We start from the raw sequence: 22434 nt of genomic DNA on the forward strand, positions 1-22434 counted from the left end.
GGGCTGCAGCACCCCGGGGTGCCCCAGGGAGGAGGACAGGCAGCTCTGGGGGGGGTCCCCAGCCCCCCAGCTGGGCGGCTGTGGAACGCCCTCCCTGGCCACCAAGGGCTTTAATTGCTTCCAGCCACCCGAGGTTGGGCTGGGGGCTGGGGGCTGGGGGCAGGGGGGGGGGAGGGGGGGGATGGTGCAGGAGGGGCTTCAGGGGCTGGAGGAGGCTGGCTCGCTTTAATGGCTGCACAGCAAGAGCTGCCATAAAGATTACTCTAATTAACGAGGGCGGGGTGGGGGGCTGTTGGCAGCGGCAGGGCTGGCTCGAGGTGGGGCTGGACCCCCCTGCCCCGCAGCCCCACGGCGTCCCACCCCACTGGGCAGCTGCGGGTGTCCCACCACCTCCCCGAGCCCCTCACCCAGCCTGGACTGCCGCAATGTAGGACCCTCACCTGGGGGACAACACACCCCCACACTTCAGGAAATAATCCCACAGCATCCCCTTTCCCTCTAGTTTCCTTCACAACCTGAGTGATCTGGGCAGGAATATGCACCAAAAATGCCAATATCTTCCTCAAGAGCATTTGCCTGGACATGGAAAACCTGTTTTCTGCCCCAAAAGGCAAAGCGTGCCCATCCAACTGTTTTTTTTCCCAAATTCTTTATAGCTGTGGCTGGTTTTTCATGGGGGGCCCTCGCTGCCGTGCATGGGGTGGCCATGGCAGAACCCCGGTGCTCTTGGTGCTGGCACCGGGGCTGGGATGATGCAGAGAAGCAGGAAGCCATGTATCAGTGCCAGCTCCTCGGCGCTGGCTCCAGGGGATCTGTGGGGCAGGGTCGGCCTCGGCCCCACACGTGGCGTGGCATAGCATGGCGTGGCATGACGGCAGGGGATGCAGGAGGAGGGTACCAGCCTGTGGCTCCCTCTCTGCTGGCGCCCTGTCATTGAGGGATGGAGCATCCTGTGGTCCCTGTAGTCCCCGGTGGTCCCCAAGCTCCTGCGTGGCAGCTTGCGGGCAGCACGTGCACCGACGTGGCTGGTGTGACCGTGGGCATTACAAAGCCACCAGCCCCAGCTTGGAGAGGCGGTGAGGATTATGGCAAGTGGGGGGGGGGGTCACCCGCCTCCCGAGCCGCGGGGCGTGCGGGGCTGTGGGGTGCCTCAGCACCAAAATACAGGATTTGAGAGATTTCAAAGACTTCAGAGTTTGATGAGCTAGAGGGGCAGAGTTAGGAGGAGGAAGAGGATGGCGGCAGCAAGATGCCGAGGGGCTGGCAGTGGTGGTGGCACTGGAAGTGGCTTTGCTGGCACATCCGGGACGCACGGCCACGGCGGAGGCTCTGGGCGAGGCTGCAGTTTCGGAAGTTGCGGCTGGAGGATCCTGGGGCTCCCCGAGCAAAACCTCCCCACCCCAAAGCATCCTTGGCAGTGATGGGGAGGAAGCTGCGGGGGGGGGCAAAGGGGCGTCTCCGTCCCCCCCCTTCCTGTTTTGCTGCTTTCTGCTCCGCGCACCCAGGGGAGGCTGCGGCTGCTGCCCGTTCCTGCGACTCAGGGCCTGGGGACGGTGGCTGCTGTGATGAACCCTGCCCTGTCGTGGAGGGGGTGGTTCTGGTTCAATACGCCGAATTTGGTTCTGGTTTGACCAAAAATAAACCCTTTCAGGCCACTTTTATCTTCAGCGAGTACCAAACCATGAGTGAAACCCCATTAGCCCCCCCTCTCTCGCAGCTGCTGTGGCCAGAAGAGGTGTGGGGCAGGGAAACTGAGGCACGCATCCTGCAGGGCTGCTGGTGGCAGAGACGGAGCTCCCGTGTCCAGGCCCTGCCGTAGCAAGGGAGCAGCAGGGACCGAGCAGGCGGTAGCAGCAGATAAACCGCCCCATCAGCGGGAGCCGTCCCCATGCTGTCCCCGTCCCACCTCACTGGGGACCAAGCCACGAATGGGGCTTATCGCTGTGCCCAGCGTCTCACTCGTCCCTGGTATCACAGCCCTCAGCACCATAATCTGCCCATCCCTGCCCGTGTGCCGGGACAGCCGAGCAGCCCCACAGGGTGACAAGCCACGGCACCAACCCCGCACGTCCCGGCTTGGTTCGTGTCGCACTTTCAGCCGGCTCCTCTGCTTGGCTTTGCCCAGCGGGAGCCTGCAGCCTGGCTGCCAGGATCCATGGCTGGGAGCCTGGAGCCACGTGCGGACCTTGGAGGGAGCCAGGCTTGTGGACTACCACCAGGGCGACCAGGGAGTCCTGGCTACCTACACACAAACGTGGTTGGTTCTACTGGTAGCCCTATGCCAGGGAGAGATGGTATTTGGGCCAAGTGTCTGTCCCAGCTGAGATGTCCACCCCAGCTAAGATGTCCATCCCACCTATAGTGCCCATTCCAGATAAGATGTCTGATCCAGATAAGATGTCCGACCCAGACAAGATGTCCAGTCCCAGCTGTGGTGCCCATCCCAGGGAATGGTCCGTCCCAGGGAACAGTCCATCCCTGCTAAGGTGTCCATCCCAGCTAAGATGTCCTTCCCAGCTACGATGTCCAGCTACAGTGTCCATCCCACCTATGGTGCCCATCCCAGATAAGATGTCCAACCCAGCTAATATGCCTGTCCTAGCAAAGATGTCTGTCCCAGCTAAGATGTTAGGAAAAGGTTCTTCACTGAGTGAGTGGGTGCTTGGTCCCTAGAACAGGCTCCCCAGGGAAGTGGTCATGGCACCAACCCTGTCAGCATTCAAGGAGTGTCTGGACAACACTCTTAGTCACATCACTTAGTTTTAGGTAGTCCTGCAAGGAGCACGGAGTTAGGCTTGATGATCCTTATGGGTCCCTTCCAACTTGAGATATTCTATGACTCTATGATTCTATGTCCACCCCAGCTAAGATGTCCGTCCCAGCTATAGTGTCCACTCCTGGGAAGCGCCCCCCCAGCGGCTGCCCCCAGGAGGGGATGGCAGACCTTGGACACAGGCTCGGGGTGCCCATTGCCAAGAGCACCACCTCGAGCTGATCTTTAGCCTGGGAGGTTGGCAGCTGGGGCCACCTGCCACATTGGGGTCCACCATCGGACCATCTTGGGATCCTCCTCCCTGCACCTTCCCAGAGCGGAGACCCCCCTTGCTCGGGGTCTTCCTCGCTGGTGGGTGCCAGGGCTGTCTCTGGCCTTCCCCATTGCTTGTGCCCCCCAACCCTTGACCTGGTCCTGCTCCCCACCCCTTGCTCAGGGACCACTTTGCTGTGGTCTTAGCACCCCCAGGGCCTCCACGTTGCATGTGGCCCCCCAGGGCCTCCCCATTGCTCAGGGCCCTCCTCACCGTGGCCCTGGACACCCCCCCGCCATTGCTCACAGACTCCCTCACCCTGGTCCTGCACCCCCAGCCCCCTCCCCTTGCTCAGATCCCCCCAGACCCCCATCACTAAGGACACCTCCCCTTGCCCAGGCCCCCCCCCCATTGCTCGGAGCCCCCCATTCCCCCCCCGGGCCTCCCCCTCGTTCGCCGCCCCCCCCGCGCCCTCCGGGCCGCCCGTTGCCAGGCGACGGCCGCGCTCCCAGCATGCCCCGCGGGGCCGTTGCCATGGCGGCGGGACGCGGCGCGGCCCGGGGGTGGTGGGACGCCGCATGGCGGGCGACGGGGCGGAGGGCGAGCTGCGGACCCTCTACCGCTGGCTGGATGCCGTGCCGCTTTCCCGGCCACGCAGGAACGTCGCCCGAGACTTCAGCGACGGGGGTGGGACGGGGGGACACGGCGGGATGGGCCTGGGGTGGGAGGTCGGGCCTAGGGATGGGCCTTGGCCGGGGTGGCCCCTGGGCCGTGTGGGCCCGGTGGGAGAGGTCCCGGGGTGCCCGCCGCCCCCAGCCCCTGTCCTCCTCTCCTCCCCAGTGCTGGCAGCCGAGGTGGTCAAGTTCTTCTTCCCTGCCATGGTGCAGCTGCACAGCTACGTGCCTGCCAGTTCCACGCCGCAGAAACTCGCTAACTGGGGCCATCTCAACAGGTACCGGGTTGGGCGGCAGCCCTGCTCCCCCACACTGGGAGCACTGTGCTGCCCCGCAGAGTGTCCCCACTTGTCCTGGCTGGGGACCAGGCCAGCCGGGACCCAGCTGAGGGTGCTGCGGGCAGGAGGTTGCCTGCCTCTCTGCCCTCCTGGGTACTCATTTGGCTCCTCTTTTAGGAAAGTGCTGAGTAAGCTGAACTTCTCCGTACCAGACGATGTGATCCAGCAGGTTGTGCAGTGCCGGCCGGGCACGGTGGAGCAGGTGCTGCTCCTGCTGCGGCAGAAGATCGATGAGAAGCAGAGGCAGAGCAAGGTGGTGCCTGGCCCAGGCCAGGTCAGAGGGGCCTGGGGGAAAGGGGACACCCGGTGTGCCACATCCTGGTTGTAGATACTATGTCTAAGGGGCTGGAGAGCAATGAGGGCAAGTAGCCACTCTACAGACAGGTCAGTATAATCAGAGCAGGGCTGAGCTGTGCCCCAGGCACCCTTGTGGGCATCACTATCCACCTGAGTACCTCCGTCTCCACATCATGAGGATCCTGCTTCCATCTCCCAGGGGTGCTCAGAGGCAGAGGAGCTCCCCACTGGGAAGCAATGCAGGCGGCAGGGCCGGTCTCAGTAAGCAGCCACAGATGGCAGCCGTGCGCTGCCGTGGGAAGCACTGTGGCCCCACTCGATCCATAGCCTTGACTTGGCCCCGGCAGCCCGGGAGGAGCGGCTGTGAGTTGGGGAGGAGAGGGGATGTGGTCTCCATCACATTCCTTCCCCACTGCCCATCACCGGTCCCTCCTCACTGTGCTCCCTGCTCGTGTGACGCCCTTGAAGAGGAGCAGGGAGGGTGTCGGGTGTTGCATGGGGCTTGGCGGCATGTGCTGAGCACGCAGCTCCAGGACAGGGCTGGCAGCAGTAGCTGCCTCCTCTCCTGCCCTGGGCAAACCCTCAGCCCATGACTGTCACGGTCCTTGCGATGTGAGAGGAGGATAATGAACCTGTGGAGCTAGAGCAGGCTGGGCTGTCTCTGCCAGCAACTCAGGTGCTCAGGTCAGAGGAGGAATTTGCTTCGGGAAGGGCTGTGGCTGTGAAGCAGGCAGGAATTCAGGCAGATGGATCCCAGCCTTGCCTTCAGGCCATAACTCCCAAGCAGCCAGCACCAAAGCCACCCTGGGAGCCCCCTGCTTTTAACTGGCCTCTCCCACTGCTGTGGGAGCAAACCCCCAGGCTGGAACTCCCCAGAGCCTCAAGCCCCAGCACTGCTCAGAGACTGGTGGCATGAGGAGCCAGGCAGGCTGGGGTAACCCTGTCCCCTCTTCTTCCAACACTGGGGTGCGGCCAGGCTCCCTTGCTGCACAGGGGCTGTTCGTGAGCTCACCCACGGGGACACCCATGGCTCGTGGCCAGGCGTGATGTGTGTTTTCCTTCCTCTCTGTGCAGGAGCAGGGTGTACGGGCAGCTCTGGAAGAAGTCAGCTACCTGGAGACGGGTAGGGTCAGTGTATCGCCCATCAGAAAGGAGGGTCCCATCCCAGCTGTGCTATGGGCTCCCTGGGTTCAAACCCCAAACCATGACCTTTCTAGTCCCTGGAGGGGGGCAGGGGGCATACACAGCCCTGCCTCGTGGTGGGGCACCCAAATAATGAGCCAGGCCTGGGGGGATACGAGACACCGCTGGAAGGGGGTGTCCTTGGGGGAGCGGGTGGGGTCGGCAGAACTGTTTGAGCAGATCATGCGCTAACTGCTGTGTTTTGCAGGCTACTCAAAGGCAAAGGGCGGCATGGGAGGAAGCTACGCCCAGGAGTCTCCCAGGGCTGCAGGGTAAGGGCTGCTGGTGCTGTGCAGGGACACTGCAGGCATGTGTTGAGTGCTGGTGATGTGCCCATCCTGGGGGCTTCTAGAGGGATGGGGCTCTGGGGGTCCCTGCGAGGTTCAGGGGAGCCCTGTGCCACAAGGGCAGTGGTGTGTGGGGCAGGATGTGGAGGAGCTGGGTGTGTGTGTGAGCCCCATGGCCTGTACCAGCTCCGTGGCCTGTCAGCAATGCTGCAGGAGGGGTCAGTTATCGTCCCGACATTTCCTTTCCTGGTCCAGGGTGATGAAGAGCTACCACGGCTGTGCCCAGGCTTCCCCAGGGGACACGGCTGTCCGCCAGCAGCTGGCAGAGAGGGAGCAGGCCCTGCTCCTGGCACAGGAGACCATCCAGGTGAGCCCACCCTCTGTCACCCCAGCCAAGCACTGTCCCTGTGGCAGCACTGAGGGACAGATTCCCTTCGCTTCCCCGGCCATCCTGCGATGGTGGTGTATGCAACAGCCCAAAGAGGTGTTTGCTCGGTGCTGTCAACCTCCTGGGCTGCTGCTGTCTCTGTACCCAGCTCTGGTGGCACCCTTGGGCGTGGGCCAGCCTGGTGGTGGCTTTGCCGTGGTCCAGCCGGCCAGAGTCTGTCTCAGGTGCTCCTCTGGCTGCTCCACAGCAGTGCTGGGCTCCTGGGTACCGTGCTGGGCTTAAAGGACAAAGGTCTGGTCAAACCAGGCCAGACAGGCAGCGATAGCTCAGCGTGGCCCGAAGACGTGGTTCAGTCCCCGCAGCCCTCTTCTCCTTCTGCAGCAGAAGGTGTTTTGCTGACGTTTATCCAGTAAAAGCCCTTGTAAAGCCTCTGCCTGCAGATCTCCCGGGGCAAACAGCTTTCTCTTTCAATCCTTCCCTTCTGGCTGTGCCCTCAATCTCTGTGGCACACACCCATGTCAGTCACGTCAATCCGTGATTCCCAAATGTTCCCGATCCTTATGCTTTCTGGTCAGTCCTTCGAGCCCGCAGTAACGAGGGCGATGCAGAGTGGGCATCACAGCTGCACAGACCCTCTGCATGTCCCGGGGCTGCAGACCAGGCTCCAGGCATGTCTTGTTCAACCTTGGGCAGTGGGTGATTTTGGAAACAGAGCTTCATTCAGCACCAAGCCAGGGAAATGGCTCTGTCTTGCCTAAAACCAGGGCTTTTCTGCTGGAAAACATCTCCTAAGATGTGAAATTTTGAAAGAGGGGAAGGAATGCTGTGGGGTGTCTCAGGTGTGAAGAGTTGTCACCAAGTCCTGGTGGGGAGCTGGGACTCCTGGGTCACGTTTTGGGGGAGTGTTTGCTTGATGCAGGTTGTGGGAGCAGAAATAGAGACCCGAAATCTGGCAGTGGTGCTCACCTGCCTCAGTTTCCCCTGCGGTTAAAGATGGCTGATGCTGTTCAGTGAGTCCACCAGCCACACCAGCCTGGCCCTGAGTTCACTGTCAGCCCCGTGTCCCCTGTCCTTGTCTGCTGGGTGTCAGGCAGGCCCCGCCCCCCCCCGAGCCTACCTGGGGTGGATGGATGTGCCTCCTGCCCCCCAAAACCAAACTGAGGGGGTGTCGGGGTTTCTGCTCAGATCCTGCAGCTGAAGGTAGGGAGGCTGGAGCAGCTGCTGCACCTCAAGAATGTGCGGATAGACGACCTCAGCCGGCGCCTGCAGGAAGCCCAGTGCCCGCAGCGGTGAGCGGACCCTCGCCTGCCTGGTAGCCCCTTGCCCAGGCTGCCCTCTCCCCCACCCCTCTCCACTGCCTGCCCCACCTCTCCCACCCGTGGGAGCTCCTCCTGAGCTGGAAGAGCCATCCCGGTGCCTCCCAGTTGCCACAGTCCCCAGGATGGACTCTCAAGGACAAAAGCCAGAGGTGGAAAATGCAGATGCAGAAGCAGGGACCCTGTGCCCACCCTTGGGATCCCCCCATGGCCGCCGGCGGGCAGCGTGGCAGCAGCATTGCTACGCCATGGGCTCCGCTCAGCCCTCCTGCCAGCGCCTGCTGACGGTTCCCCCTTGCATGTTGGTAATTAAAAAGCCAGGTCATCGCTTGGAGACCTCCCTGCAAGGCTGAGTCGCTGCGGGGATCCAACCTGCCCCTGCCTGGGGGTATTTATTTCCCAGCTGGTCCAGCATCGGAGGGTGGTGGGCAGCGTGGGGATGCCGCTGGGCTGGCCGGGCTGGGGGAGACGTGCGCTAGCGGAGGCTGGGATTTAATCCCTTACTCAAAGCTGTTTGTTTCTGTAATCTCTGAGAAAATCCGTGCCACGGCACACAGACCTGCTCGCTGTGTGGCTGGGCAGCAGCCCCAGGTCTCAGCCTAGTGCTGCCACACGCCAACCGCGTGGGCAGCCCAGCCGTGGGGTGGGGGTACCTGGTGATACCCCCTGTTCCTCCGCTTTTCTCCCACGGGGGACATCCCCAGTTGTGGGAAGATGCCTGGGGGTGGCTCTAGGCACAATCGTCACTGCATCGGGGTCACCTGCGGCCTTCTTAGGGTAAAAAACAGGTTTTTTCCCAATGTGTGGGTGTGTGGTGTGTCCCAGCAGAGGGGCGAGCCGGGGTCTGCATGTCCCTTCCCGGGGGGCCGAGCTGTGCACGGTGTCACACGTGCTGGAGGCAAGGACACAGCTGGGGCTCCAGCAGCTCCCTGGGAATGAAGCCCCACAGTTTTAAGTGTTCTGGCATCTGGAGGCCATGGCTAAAGCCAGGGCTGCTGAGGGACTGCAGGACGAGCTGTGGGGGGGTCAGCTTAACCCCTGGGGTGTGCTGTGTTCCCTGTCCCTGTGTCCCTGCTGGCACTGCATGTGAGATCCAGCCCTGCTGGCTCATTGGGGCTGAGCAAGCCCTGACCCCGCTCCCCCACAGGGATGGCTCTTGCCCCACATGGGGGGGCCCGCTGCTTCACTCTACATCATTCCCAGGCGGGTGGACGTGCTCTTTGGAAGGGAACTGTCAGTGTTTTCCTGGCAGGGACGCGTCCCAGCTGCCTTTCCCACTCTCAACGCCCCTGACAGCCGGCTCCCGCCATCCCTGCTGGTGCCTCGCCGTCCCCTCAGGGAGACGTGGCCCTTCCCCGTGCTCTGTCCCACCGGGCGAAGGGACACGTAGCCTCGCATGGTGACAGCCAGAGCCTGGGAGCTCTGCCGGGCCAGGCTGTCCGGAGTCTCAGGGTTGTCTCCAGGGGATGGGATGGGATGGGATGGGATGGGATGGGATGAGCCAGCCCGGCCCAGCCACCGTGCCCGGGCCCCAGCTCGGTGCCCGGCCGCCCTCCATCCTCCCCCCGTGTCCCGCAGCTCGGGCCGGGCTCGGAGATTGAAGTCTGAGCAGCAAAACATTGTCAGGAAATGACAGGTTGCCATGGCAACCGCATCGCCCGGGGAGCGGGGGGGACCGGCCGGGTGCCCCCCTGCGCGGCGCCGCGCACCCCACCGCCTGCCCCGGCGTCCCGCAGCCGTGCGCGCCCGCCCCCCATTGGCTGCCCCAGCCTTTCGCCCCGCCCCCTAGCGACAGTCCCGCCCCTTGGAGACGAGCCTACCCCCGCGGGGGCCGCTCGGGAAGCGGTGCCGCCGGAGCCGCTGCCGATGGGCGTGGCGGGGGGGCGTGACCGCCGAGAGTGCGGGCCAATGGGAACAGCGGAGGGTGTGGCGGGGCCAATGGGAGGTGGGGGGCGTGTCCCGGTAGTGGGAAGCGGGGAGCGCGGCGGCGTCCGGGACGCACTGGCCGGGGTGAGTGAGGGGCAGACCGGGGGAGCGGGGTCTGGAGGGGGGGTGGGTGTCTCCGGGGTTTCTCCCTCCCCAGGGCGGTGGGGCCCCTTCCTCTCATTGCCCTCTCCCGGCATAACCGCCTCGGTGAGGTCTCCAGTAGCCCCCGATCCCAGTGGGCTGGGGCAGGATGCTCTCCCGGACCGCTCCGCTGGCCCGTTGCGCAGAGGAGAACACCGAGGCTGGGGGCGCATCCCCGTGTCCCCTCTTGCAGCCCCGGAGCTGAGTCGGGGTGTGTGTGTGAAAACACGGGGCGCGGGGGGGATACCCGCACCCACGCGTGACGGGGACGGGGCCACGCGGGTGATGGCGGAGGCAGATTGGGGCCACCCAGAGCGGTTCGGGCGGGGAGGCGTGCGTCAGCGCCGCCGCCTCCTTACTGCTGCTGATCCCCGGCCTCGGGGTGCCGGGGAGCCACGGGAAGGGGCAGAGCGCTGGGGACCCACTGTGCGGGGTGCTGGGCGGGGGCCCGACGGCGTGGGACTGTCGGTGGGTCCGTGGGGTACCCACGACCCCGGGGCTTTAGCCTCAAGGGTATGGGGAGCCCATGGGTCCTATGTTCACCCCCACTGCAACCACCCTGGTCCCCAAGCCCCCCACTGCCAGTCACATGCTTTGCACCTGCTCTGGGGGCGCTTGCCCTGTGCCCCCCACCTCCTGTGGAGCTGTGTCCTGTCCCAGGGTCTCCTCCCACCCTGTGCTGCCCATGGGCAGTTTCTCTGTCCCCGGCACATCTCTCGAGGCATCCCCAAATCCTGGGCTTTTCCCTCCTGGCTCTTCCAAGCTGGATCGTCTTGTCTTTGGGCAGCAGCCCAAAGCCCACTGTGGGGCATGGGGGCCATGGTGAGGGTCTGCTGGCGCCCTGGCTGCTGGAGAGGCTCCCCACCCTTTCATCTCTGCTTTTTATCATGTTTTCCCCAAAGGCTGACGCGATTGATGCTTTTTCCATGAATTTCCTTGTGCTTATCAGGCCAGACTGCTGACAGGGCTGTTTTGGGCACCTGCATCCTACTGCTGGATTCCTTGGGTGCCCAGCAGTGATACCAGCCCATATTTGGGCTCCCATGGCCTCCTGATGGGCAGTGGCACTGGGTGGCCCCAGGGAGGAGGTTTTAGTCTCAGCTTCCATCAAAGAGATCTTTGGGGGTGTCGGATCCTGAACCCCTGGGTGGGAAGTGGGGGGTGTGAGCCCCATTGCCCCTAGCCTGGATCCAGTGGCTCCTTCTGCCTTAGTGCAAGGGCAGTGCCCACCCTGGGGCTGGGGGTGCTGGCAGGGGTCCCCCATTAGCTTGCAGGGACAACAGGGGAGCGCAGCCCTGGGGAGGCAGCATCAGATGGGCAGGAGAGAGTGGTTCTTCCCGTGGGAGCCATGCTGCCAGGCCTGGAGAAAAGGGTTTGGGGAGGTTCGGGTTTGGGGTCCATGCTATTGCTGAAAACCTGCAAGGCTTCCCCATCTCGGGGCTCGGTGTCCCGGAGCCCTTGTGGGGCGGGAAATGGGGAAACTGAGGCACGGTGTGCTCTCTGCTCGGCGCTGGGAGATGTGATGGTTGTGTCCTGGCTGTTGTGCCAGGGAGGAATGGCACAGCAGGAGGAATCCTCCCTTTCCCAGGCAGGGGCTGGCTGCATCCCTGAGGGCTGGCAGAGCAGGAGCCAGGGCCGGTCGGGTCACGCCATGGGGTCGTGATAGAGAGGGCAGAGGCACTGCCCATCCTGCCGCTGCTCCTGCCCTGCCTGTGTGATTGGGGCAGAGCTGGGCACAGGCCCTGGCGTGCTGCCCGCCGCTGCCCAAAGCTGGGCTGCCTGACGCCCCCGAGCTGCAGGCAGGCTCCTCCCCGGCAGGTTTGTGCCGGAGCAGTGCTGGAGTCGCAGCCGTGCAGTGCTGTCGCGTCTGTGGTGCTCGGCTGGCCCCAGGACCTGGCTGGGGCAGCAGCTGCCCTCCCCAGCTCTGCCTGCCCCTGCCTAACCCTGCCTGTTCCCTCCCCAGCTCCGGCGCTCGGGAGCGGCGGCAGCCCCGGAGGATGGCCTCCTGCCCGTGCCTTTGAAGTTTCGCGCAAGGACGACTGCTGCAGGGACACATGGCTACGGCTAGCAAGGGTGAGTCCCTGGTGTCCCTTGCCTGCCTGCCTGCCTGCTCCTCACCCCCTCTCGGACTGCCTGCTCCCCGCCCAGGGCTAGTCTCCAAGTTTGATGCTCCTTCCCGATGAAGCCCTTCTGCCCGTGGCCCTGCCTGCAGCCAGGGATGCAAAGGCTGCCTGGACCTGCACGCTCCCTGTCCGGGGAGCAGCCGAGCAGGTCGGAGGCTGCGGGGGACCGGTGGTGGCGTTGCTGCTGTTTTTCTGCTGCAAGTTGGTTGCAAGCAAGCGCCTGCTGAGGGGGCTTGTGGCAGGCTCGGGGCTCCGGTGGGGCGCTGCTGGCATCGCTCAGCTGCGATTCCCCCTCCAGTGATCGGCACAACCCTTGGCACCTCCTGCCCCAGGCGGGGCTGCTCAGGGAGGCAATGGGTGCCAGATGCTCCTGGGGTGCTCCTGGCCTCTCCCGGACCCCATCTGTTTCCCCGAAAGGCTCTGGCAGTGCCGGGCTTGGGGAGCTGGGCGCTTTGCTGGTGCGGGGAGGGGACCCCAAAAGGCCGCTGGTGCGAGGTGCCCTGTGGCGGCAGTGCCTGGCTCTCCACCGCATCGAGACAAAGACCGAAGAAGCTCTTTGTGCTGCTGCTGGGCGTGATTTCGTCTCCCTTTGTGCGCCCGGTCACGGCTCTGGCCTCTGTGGCTCCTTCACCGCTGCTGGCAAGTGGAGCTGCCGGATGGCTCCATCCCGGGGACTTTCCTCCCACCGGTAGTAAAGCCTTCTCTGGCTTCCCAGCAGGATGAGGGCCAGGCGAGCAATCCCTTAGTAGTGATGACAAAAGACAGGCATGTTGCTTGCTCTGGGCTGCCTCGTTCCTGGCAGCATGGGGGAGAGGGGCTGGGGGTCCCTGTGGGGAGCAGCATGCTGGGGGAGCCCTGTGCTTCCCTGTTCCCAGCCCTGCCTCCCTGAGGACGCTGAGGCCTGGGTGCCCTCATTTTGGGGGGATGTGGTGACTCTGAAGATGGCATCTGCTTCCAGAGCTTGAGATTGCTGTTGACATATGCAAGGCAGGTGGCCCCCTCTCTGTGGAAGGTGTGGGTTGGACCCCCAAACCCACCCCCGGCTGCCCAGGGATTGTGGCACCAGACTGGCTGCCATCACGCTGATTGTGTGGGGTCCAGCAGGTCCCAGTGACCCTTCTGCCGTGACTGTGGTGGGACTTGGGGGCTCGAGATAGAACACACCAGCTCTGGGTGATTTTCTGCCCAGCCTCTGCCTGTACCTCTGCCTGTGCCTCCCTTTGCTGACGGGTGTTTGCAGGACGCACAATTACATTTCACCCCTAATGAGATGTCTGTGCTGGCTGACTCACGGCAGATCCTGTGTGGGTGGGTGCCCCTTCCCCACGTGCCTGGGGCTGCAGAGGTGCCACTGTCACCCATCTGGGCTGCCTGGGGCAGCCCTCTCCTGCCAGGGTGAGGACTGTCCCTGTCGGTCCCTGCTGAGCTGGGACGGGGGCACCGCGCAGTGCGGCCTCTCAAGGTCACCGGGGTGCGTGCTGGCAGGTGACCTGGTTCTCGGGACAGCCGGTTCCCGGGACAGCTGCCCGCGGTGCCTGGCTGCCACCTTCGCATTCTTCTGACCTCCCTCTCTCCCGAGGGTCTTCAGACACCCTGTGCCGGGGGGCTAGCCGAGCACTGTGGCTGCCCAGGTGGACAGTGGCTGGGTGCCCTCCGGAGACGCTCATCCCCAGGGGCCACGAGGCTTCACAGGCTCCGTGACAGGCATCAGCTGTGCTGCCTCCAAGCACTGTGTGATGAAGACACGTATTTGGGATTTTCCCTGCTGGTCTCCTGGCAGGCATTGGGGCTTGGGTCCTCCAAGCCCAGTGCTGGCATCAGGGTGCCCGTCAGCTACAACAGGCTGAGACCTTGTCCGTTATCTGCAGCTCCCAGCCAGCTTATGGGATCCACGTGTGTCCCTGGGCTCATCCTGCCCTGTGGCACCCATAAAGGCTCTGTGGGGCAGAGGGTGGCTGTGCCCGGTCACGGGGGGCTGGGGGCTGCCTGCATTTCGGCAGGGAGGGTGCCATCTGTGTCCCCTTCCCCACCACAGCCACGTGCAGCCGCATCATTCTGCAAGCAGCCGAGTCTCTTGTTTTCCCCTGCGTGCGGGGAAGGGATTTCTGCCGAGCTGTTCCGGCTGAACAATGCCGAGTTATTAAATCTCCGGCGTTTCCAGCCTGCCGAGGCACAAAGAGCCTTTTCTTTAAGGAGGCGGCAATCTGCTCCCGGCTGCTGCCAGATGGATGCAATCGGCAGTCGGACCAGGGGGTTTCTTGGGGTGTACTAGAGAGAGGAGGGAGGAAAAGGAGAAGCTGTTTTTACTTGGAAGCTCACAGAGAGCGTATTGCAAAGGTGCAAGCAAAAGGGCAAGTAGCGTTTGTGCCCCTGTGCAGGCTCCTGCTGGCCATGGGGACCTCAGTGTTTCCCCAGGGCACTGTGGGTTTTGCTCCCCAATATGCTAGCCAGACCCTGAGATGTGTGGGAGCCCTTCCCTGGGGAAGCTGTCCTTCCCCCCTGTCCTTGTCCTACCTGTGCCCCCTTCCCGGCAGTCTGTGTTTCTGCTTGTCCCTCTCCTCTGCCCTGAGAAAATCACGGGAGCGAGCAAATGCTGCTGATTCTGGGGAATGGATGGGACCCTCACAGTCTCTGGGCATCAGCTGGACCATGCACTCCCCACTTGCTTGGAGAGTGAGCTCTCTGTGGCCACTAGTCACCCATGTCCATGTGCTCCCTCCCCAGCCTGTGGCCACAGGGTGTTTCTGAAATGAAAGGGGGGAAACTGGGGGAAAATGAGAAACGAGACGGGGGGAAAATCCATGCTCCAGTCTTGGTCCATCCCCGGGGGCTGTGGGGGGACACAGAGCTGGGGATGAAGAGGGTGCGTCCCAGGTGGGCAGAGAGTGATGCCAGGCTCTGTCCTCTCCTCCCCACGCAGGCAGCAAGGCGAAAGGTGGGGGCGTGCGCTTCGCCCCCAGCCAGCCCACCGAGGGGACCCACGGCCACGTGCACTTCGATGAGAAGCTCCACGACTCGGTGGTGATGGTGATGCAGGAGAAGGATGGCAGCTTCCTTGTCAAGGTGGGAACAGGGACCTGGGGGATGAGGGGGGTACTGGTGCCACTCTGGTCTGTCCCCGCACCCGGCAGTGTGGCTGGGTCTATTCTGGGGGCCCTGTGGGGTGGGTGGACCCCCTCAGTGCTGCCTGTTGTAGCCCCCTGAGCTGTGGGGCTTCTGCTGCCCATGGCTTCTGCCTGCAGCTCTGCTTGTTCTGGGGAGGTTTCTATCACTGCCCTATCTGGACATTCAGGTTTGACGGTGGCTCCCAAGCTGTGCAGGGGGGCCGGTGATGGCAGTGGGGACAGCAAGACATCTTTAACGACACCTTGTATTTCAGCCCGGCAGGTTTGCAGACCTGAGCATGCGCTGCCTGCCCTGTCCCACAGCTCCTGTCCCACGCAGCAGGGCTGAGCGCTGGGAGCACGGAGGCTTTGGTGCTGGCGTGCCGTGGGCTTTGGTGGCAGCGGGGACTGGGTGTGAGATGGGCAACTCGGCAGTGATTCGAAGGTGCAGGTTGCTGGTCCTCTGCCTGGAGCTGCTTTATTGTGGCTGCTTCACCTGGTGCGAAGCTGGCCCCTCCATCCCAGCCTCTCCTTTGGGGGCCCTTTTTTGCCAAGAAATAAACCCCTTGGAGAGCATCGGGGTTGCTCCGGTGTTGCGTGCAGCAGAGCAATCTGAAACTCCCGTTCAGCTCTGAGTCAGTTATTTGTACCGGGCGGATGATGGGTTATCGCCCTAAAAACGGCAGTGAATTGCTTAGCAATTGCCGATCTGTGGGTGGTTGTTATTATTTTTTCCACCCGTGCCGTGCAGCGTGCTGCGGGCGCCCCGGCACTGCACGTGCCTCTCCGGGGAAGGGGAGGCAGCTGCCTGCTGCCCTTGGCGCTGCCAGCCCCGATGGCACAGCGGGACCGGCCCGGCTCAGCATGCTGGTGCCGTGTGGGTCTGTGTCAGGGCTGTGTTTAACCACACGGCTCTTCCTTCTGGACAGGTTTGGGGTGCACAACGTGCCCCAGCGTGCGTTTCAGAGGCAGGAGGAGACCCTAGTCCTCTCCGTTCAGGAGAAAAGGTTCTTTAGGGACGGTCACCAGACATCTTTGCACGGTCTTAAAATCCCCAAAGCTGCTTGTTGTCATTTCTTGTTGCCGTGATGCCTTGGAGCTGCTCGTGGCCAGGAATGTGTAAGCATATGGCATACAGTTTATATCTGTGTGTGTATAGATAGATATGTATATGTGTGTGTATTATATATGCATTTATGAGGCGGTTGAGGTGCAGCTTGGAGTGGGCTGCACGTGTGTGCATGGAAGACCGAAGGTGCCCGGGGCCAGAGCTTACCCGCAGCTGCCGGCAGGGTTTGTGGCAGTCGGTGAGCACTGGGTATCCTGTGTCCCCAGGAGGGGATTGTCCTCTCGGCCAGGCTGGATCCTGGCTGTCCTCTGGACTCTGCTGCAGGGAGGGTTTGCAGGCACGTCCGGAGCTTTGCAGCAAGCGGGGAGCCTGCTGCTCCCTTCCCAAAATGGCTTTTGCTGAGTGCGATGGAGATGGACCCTGCTCCAGAGGCGGTTGGCTCCGAAAAGGGCTCTGGTTTTCATCGTGGCAGTGGATAAATGAGGTTTGAAGGCATGCTCTTGGAAACATCTTGGCTTTTAGAGACCAGAAACAGCATCCAGGAAAATTGGTCTCGGTTCCCGTGATGCTGAAAGATGGTTGTTCCTGGGGCTTTTCCCCAGAACTGGTTGCTTTTGCTGTTTGTTTTGTGCAGCCAAAATGGACGTGTTTGTTATGTTTTCCCATTTGTTTATTTATTTGAGTGGCCAATGTCTGGTGGGTCCCTGTTCCCAGGGTGGGATGTGGAGAGGGACGAGATGGGATGGGACGATGGCAGTGTGGGACCACCTCCTGCCACAGCTCATTGCGCACCCGAGGCATGGTGTGACCCCCGCTGTGTTCTCCCCCTTGCAGGTGGGATTCCTGAAGATCCTCCACAAGTATGAGATCACATTCCTCCTGCCCTTGGTGCAGAGGCTGGGGAAGGACGTCTGTGCCGTGCCTCTCCCCAACCTCAACCTCCGAGTCATCAGTGTCACCCCCCTACCAGAAGGTAAGGTCCCCCCTTTGTCCCCCCGGCAGCTGCTGTGCTGGATCCCGGATCCTACCCTCGCTTTGCAGCCGGTGAGGGGTGAGCAGTGAGGGGGACACTGCCTGGGTCGGGGGGCTGCCAGACCCAGATGTACCCCTAAGTGCCCGTGGGGGTGGCAGTGTGTCTGGCTCATGCTGGGACCCCGTGGGGAGCACAAACCAAATACTCCCATGGGGCAGGCAGGAGGCAGCTGCCAGCTCCCTGGTCCCAGGAGCACCTGTGGCCATCTGGGTGGAGCCCTTCCCAGGCACGGGGGGGCATTCCCCTTGCTTGGGGAGCCCAGAGCTCCCCGTGAGCCTGCAGGGATGGCTTTTATTGTCAGGGTGTTTCCTGCCTCGGGGGAACTCGATGGGCGAGTGTCCTCCAAAGCGCTTTCCAAACCCCAAGCCTCATCCTGCACCTGAGCATGGGTGTGATGGTGGCAGGCTGATTAGGCTGTCCCCATCCTGCGGGGCTTTGGGGACAGGTCGTGCTGCAGCTGCTAGCAATGAGGGGGGCATTTGGTCCTGGCCGTACCTCTGCTGGGGCCACATCCCGGCACCCGTCCCTGCAGCGCTGCATTGGAGAGCTTTACCCCATAGAAAAGGAATCCATGTTTCCACTGTGCCTCCCGGGAGACGCCCGACCCCGACCTGTGTGCTTGGAGAGCAGCTTTTGTGGCATTTTAATCCAAGAACCTGCTGAACAGAGTCCAGACCTGCTGGTATTTTTAGTACTTGCTCTCTCTGTTCTTTGCCTGTGCCGAGGGTCTGCCTAAAGAAGAGGCTCGAGCCAAGGGGGGGGTCACCTCTCAGTCTGTCTCCAGGCTTCTTGCTAATTCTCTTGTCATGGAGGAAAAGAGAATAATGTCCTGAAACGTAAGCGCCCAATGTGGGTCTGTGCAGAGGAACTACCTGGGCTTTGCTTTGTTCTGTGTCTGCGGCAGCTCAGCCCCATCTGAGCCCATGCTGGGGGCCGGGCACGTGGCAGCCCCTGGCATCATGGCTGCAGGGCTGGGGGGGGTCCTGCTGGCTGCTCTGCCTCCTCCTTCCTCCCTGTCCTTCACCATCCCCTTCTTGCTCCCCCAGCTCTCGGTGCTGCTCGGTCTGTCCCGTCCCCACTGGCAGCCTGCGTTCAGTTACAGCCTGCAGCCAGCCTGTTGCTCCGTCCCCTGCAGACCCACATCTCTCCATAATTTATCAGCTGCAATTGGGAGGTTAAATGCTTCCATTATCCCAAATGTTCATCAATCAGATGCTGTTTCTTGTGGGTTCAGATCAGTCTGGGAGGCGAGAGGTGAAGAGCAGCCGTGGGTTTGTGGAGCAGAGCCCACAGACTGGTGGGGATGGGACAAGGACAGGCACAGGATTTGCTCCAAGAGGCACCAGGCTCATGCACCAGCCAGACTCTGGTCTGGGGTCCGTTTGCTGCCAGCGCATCAGTGGGAAAAGGGAGCAGGGCTGTGCACAGTGGCCCTGATACAGCGGCTGGGACAGCTGAGCATCACCCTGGGCTTGGTGGCAGCCGTTCTGGGGACATGGGACCTGTCCTGAGGACACAGCAGGCTGCAATGTGCCTTGGGGCACCTTGACTGGTCCAGTGCCAGCAGCTCTGGTTGACAAGCAGCCGGTGGATGCTCTTTCCCGCATCCCTGTCCCCTCCATCTCCCTGGGGCTGCAGCTTGCTGTCTCTCCCTGTGCTGCCTCCTGGCAGCCGAGGGTCCGGGAGCGGGGCTGTGGCTGGCAGGGCTGGGCTGCGGCTCTTCCCGCACTGCTCCTGGCCCCGGCCCAGCAAAGCACTTAAGCTTTGTTTGCTTGAAGCTTCCCACCTCGGACTGGCATGCCCAGCCTGGGCTCAGGGCCAGGGCTTCCAAGGCTTTGGGGAAAGGAGTCCTTTGGGGATCCTGAGATGCTCCGGTGGGACTTGGAGGTGTCTGGTGCCTCGCGGCGGTTCAGTGGCATTTGTCCCCCAGGTCCTTGGGGTCCTGGTGACAGCCAGGGCTTCCTTTGAGGTTCTACTTCCCACATCCTCGGCTGTGGGAAGGGATGGAGCTTGCCAGGTTTGCCCGGCCATGGGCCAAATCCTGTTCCTGCGGTCCCGGGGCCGCCCAGCCTGGGCAGAGGGCAGTGCCCGGCTCCCGGCTGTGGTGACAACCGTAGCGGGGCCGGCGAGCAGGGCTGTGATGTGGCACAGACACAGAGACAAAGTGGCCCCGGCTGAGTGTGGGCTGGAGATAAGGAGGCTCCTGGCGCTTGGAAGGAGGAAGTTTTGCCACCCTTTCTCCCTCCTGCTTCCAGGTACAACCTTTCATCCCCGTTTAAGGTGGAGCTCCCTCATTTGAGCAGAGAAAGCGCTCCCCTGCCCTGAGCGCTCCTCCAGCTCCTGGCTCTACTCCCCTCTGGCTCCTCAGCCCTTCACTGGGGACCTGAGCCCCATGCCAGGTTGGGGACTCGGAGGAGCAGTCAGGGAAAATTCATCGTGCCCGTAGATGGTTCGCTCCCCCCCATCCCACTGTGCTCCCCATGTTCCCGAGCCCTGGGATTGAGCTTGCGGAGCCGACTGCTGTGTGTGCTTTGGAGCCTAGATGATGCTCAGGGTGTTTTTATTTCTTTTTATGTGCTGTTGCAGCACCCCCCTGTGCCAGCCATGTCGGGGTGCCTCCCTGTGGGTTCTGTGGGGGATGCCTGGCTGTGCTCACAGCAAGCTTGTGTACCCCCCCGCTGGAGTTTGACTGATGCCTTTCTGCAACTGAAAGGCCAGCATGGTTTAATTTTCTGCCTCTCCTTTATTTTTTACGTTGTGCTTTTTTCCTCTGGATCAAAAGCAACTGCCTCCTTTGGCCCTGCCATCTCTGTCGCTGTGCTGGGGGGGGCATGGGGCCGGGACCAGCCCCCACCCCCTCCAAGCTGTGGGCTCCAAGAGGTGTTTCCATGTTGCCTTTGCTCTGCAAGGAGGAAGACATGGCAATTTTGGCACGGGTGTGCCTGGCTGGTGGGAGATCATGGTGTTTGCCTGGCCAGGGCGCTGCAGGCAGCGCAGGGCAAAAGCAGCACCATTTGTTATGTTCTGGGGCAGTGTGTGGGGCTGGAGGGTCAGGGTTTGGGCTGGGTGGGAGGTGGGACCCCCCCCCCTTGGCTGTGACTGGGGGTGCAGAGGAGCTGTGGGGCTCTGCAAACCCCCCGTGGCCTGGGGCAGGGTGACGGGGATAAGTGGGTCTCAGAGGTGCCGTTGGCTCAGAGCATTGGGGAATGCCCGGCGCCATCACAGCAGTGCCCTCAGCACGGCACTGGGAAAAACAGCATCCTGTGTCCCCCAAAACCTTGCCTGCATGTCTGTGGAGCTTTATGAGCTTCACCACAGCTCAGCATCCTTGTTTCTGCCTCGTGGGTGGGGAAACTGAGGCACGGGGTGGGGAGGGAGCCCAGCAAGACTTGTGCCCAGCACCTTGGTGGTGGGGACGGGACTAAATCAGCTATGCCCCTGGGTCTGCTGCCTCGGGGTGCCTGCGGTGAGGAGGGGCTCCCGGGGTGGGGTAGGAAAGGTGCAGGCAGCTCTTGCGGCTGGAGCCCAGCTCCCAGGTCGTCTCTGTCCCCAGGCTACAGCGTGAAGTGCGAGTACACGGCGCACAAGGAGGGGGTCCTGAAGGAGGAGATGGTCCTGACCAGCGAGGCCGGTGAAGGCGCCTGTGTCAAGGTGGTGGTACAAGCCCGCGTCATGGGTAAGGGTCTGCCAACGCCGGTGGGCATCGGTGTGGGGGGCCTCCTGCATTTCCTTGGGTTTCAGAGCAGCATTTCCTCCTGGCACAGCCGGTAGCAGGGAGCGCTCGCAGACCTGGCCGGAGACCGGCTGCTTTCTGCTGAGTCTGGGGAGCCAGGGGTGCTCCCTGCATTCCCTGGCCCCTACGCCATTCTCCCTCCTTCCCCAGCCCATCTCCTTCCAGCTCTCCCGGCCCAGCCGCTGCAGACGTTCCCCACCTGGTGGACACTTCTAAGAAATTGTCTAAACCTGACGACTTTCACCCCGAAAATCCCCAGCCTGCGGGATGAGGCTGAGGGACCTCCCCGGTGTAGGGGTGCACGGAGCGGGGCTGCAGCGGGTGGGTCGGGGGCACCCGCTGCCCCCCCTGTGCTCATCCAAACCCAGCCCGGGGGCTGTGGCCAAGCCCGCTGGGGTCCCCCTCTCCTCCAAACGCAGCTGCTTGTTAGGCAGCACGTCAGTCTTTAATTTTAATTTTTTTCCCCTCCCCCACCTTGCTGCCTAATTTGGGTTTGTTAATTAGAGCAGCGTTTCATAGCTCAGCTTCCTCGGCTTCGTGTGACACGGTACCTGCTCTCACCGGCATTTTCCACACAGCCGATCCTGGGGTTCATGGGGCTGGTGGTTTGCTCCCCCGGCATCCTCCTGCTCTCTCATTGTGTCCCTACCCTGTGCCCCAGCCTGGTGTCCCCACCCCGTCCCAGCCTGTCCCCACGCACCCCATATATTGCAGCACCCGAGCCTAGGCACACCGGGAGCTGAGCACTGTCCCCAGGCATCACCCTGAGGGCAGCAACCACAGCGGTGACCTGGGGACAGGGTGCAGCATCCCTGCATCTCCCAGCCCCCTGGGTGCCGGTATCCCTTGTGTGGGGACTGTAGGTGAGAGGACAAGCACCTGTGAGCCTGAAAACTCCCCAAAAGGACTCTCCAAAAAGGTCCCCTCTGAGCCAGCCTGAGGCCATATGTGGCTGCACCCTGTCTCTGTCCCTGTCCCCACTGTCCCCTCCTGTCCTGCAGACCGGCACCACGGCACGCCGATGCTCCTGGATGGGGTGCGCTGCATCGGCGCGGAGCTGGAGTACGACTCGGAGCAGAGTGACTGGCATGGCTTTGACTAGCCCCCGCCCCGGCCCTCCACTGCTGCCTGCGTGGCTCCCAAGGACGAAGCTCAAATTTATAAAAGAAGAAACCCACCCAACCCCCGCCCCACCCCGGGGGCTGCAGCTCTGTGGCCACCACGGAGCTGGGGGTGAGCTGCTGCGTCCCCCCTCCCCAGCTGCCATCGCCACAGCAGCACACCTGCCCTCTCCATTGTGGGGTCGGGAGGTCCCTGAAGTGCAGGAGGGGCTCCCCAAATGCTGCAGCATTTCTGTCCGGAGCCTCAGGGAGGGATCCCGCTTGCTGCCTCCAGCTGCTGTTGCTTTCCCCTCTCTTTTCTCCCCTATCCTCCCCGGGAGAGCTGGCATTTGGGGATGGCGGAGCCCCAGCTGAGCCCCCCCTCCACCCCGGGGTGAAATTTTGCCTCCTGGGATTTGGAGCTGAGCTGGGATGTGGGTCAGGGCAGGATCCAGCAGCGGGAAGGAGGCTGGGAAGCCGGGTACCCGGTAGCTCCAGGACTGGTGCCAGTGTCCCTGTGGCAGTGCTCATCCCCATGGCCATGCCCATCCACCTCCTCATGTCACAGCCATTGCCTTAGTCTCCTTACGTTTTTCTGTTTTTCCTTTTTTTTTTTTCCCTTTTTTTCTTTTTTTTTTTTTTTTTTTTCTGGTAAGACTCATGGTACAAGGACTGGGAGAAGTGGCTCAGTTTTGAA

The 22434-nt window shown here is 62.5% G+C and overlaps 2 protein-coding genes across 5 annotated transcripts; both read left to right on the forward strand.

Moving 5' to 3' along the window:
* Positions 1–3501: 3501 nt before the first annotated feature.
* On the forward strand, positions 3502–9222 carry SPEF1 (sperm flagellar 1). 3 transcript variants are annotated; one of them, XM_074588956.1, is made up of 7 exons: positions 3502–3713; positions 3867–3978; positions 4156–4291; positions 5410–5458; positions 5726–5789; positions 6060–6171; positions 7378–9222. In XM_074588956.1, exons 1-7 carry the CDS (start codon positions 3605–3607, stop codon positions 7483–7485), a joined length of 690 nt encoding a protein of 229 aa, XP_074445057.1. In that variant the 5' UTR covers positions 3502–3604; the 3' UTR covers positions 7486–9222. The 3 variants fall into 3 exon arrangements, with proteins under 3 accessions (XP_074445057.1, XP_074445056.1, XP_074445058.1); XM_074588955.1 differs by having other exon boundaries at positions 3583–3713; positions 4156–4312; positions 7378–8306; XM_074588957.1 differs by having other exon boundaries at positions 3586–3713; positions 4161–4312; positions 7378–7853.
* A 233-nt stretch (positions 9223–9455) lies between these two features.
* Positions 9456–21887, forward strand: ADISSP (adipose secreted signaling protein). 2 transcript variants are annotated; one of them, XM_074587111.1, is made up of 6 exons: positions 9456–9518; positions 11539–11648; positions 14619–14761; positions 16706–16844; positions 20458–20580; positions 21639–21887. In XM_074587111.1, the coding sequence occupies exons 2-6, from the start codon at positions 11630–11632 to the stop codon at positions 21737–21739; spliced, it is 525 nt and encodes a 174-aa protein (XP_074443212.1). In that variant the 5' UTR covers positions 9456–9518; positions 11539–11629; the 3' UTR covers positions 21740–21887. The 2 variants fall into 2 exon arrangements, with proteins under 2 accessions (XP_074443212.1, XP_074443213.1); XM_074587112.1 differs by lacking the exon at positions 9456–9518 and having other exon boundaries at positions 11481–11648.
* Positions 21888–22434: the final 547 nt, after the last annotated feature.

This window comes from Larus michahellis, chromosome 5 (assembly GCF_964199755.1).
Source record: "Larus michahellis chromosome 5, bLarMic1.1, whole genome shotgun sequence".
NCBI classification, from domain to species: domain Eukaryota; kingdom Metazoa; phylum Chordata; class Aves; order Charadriiformes; family Laridae; genus Larus; species Larus michahellis.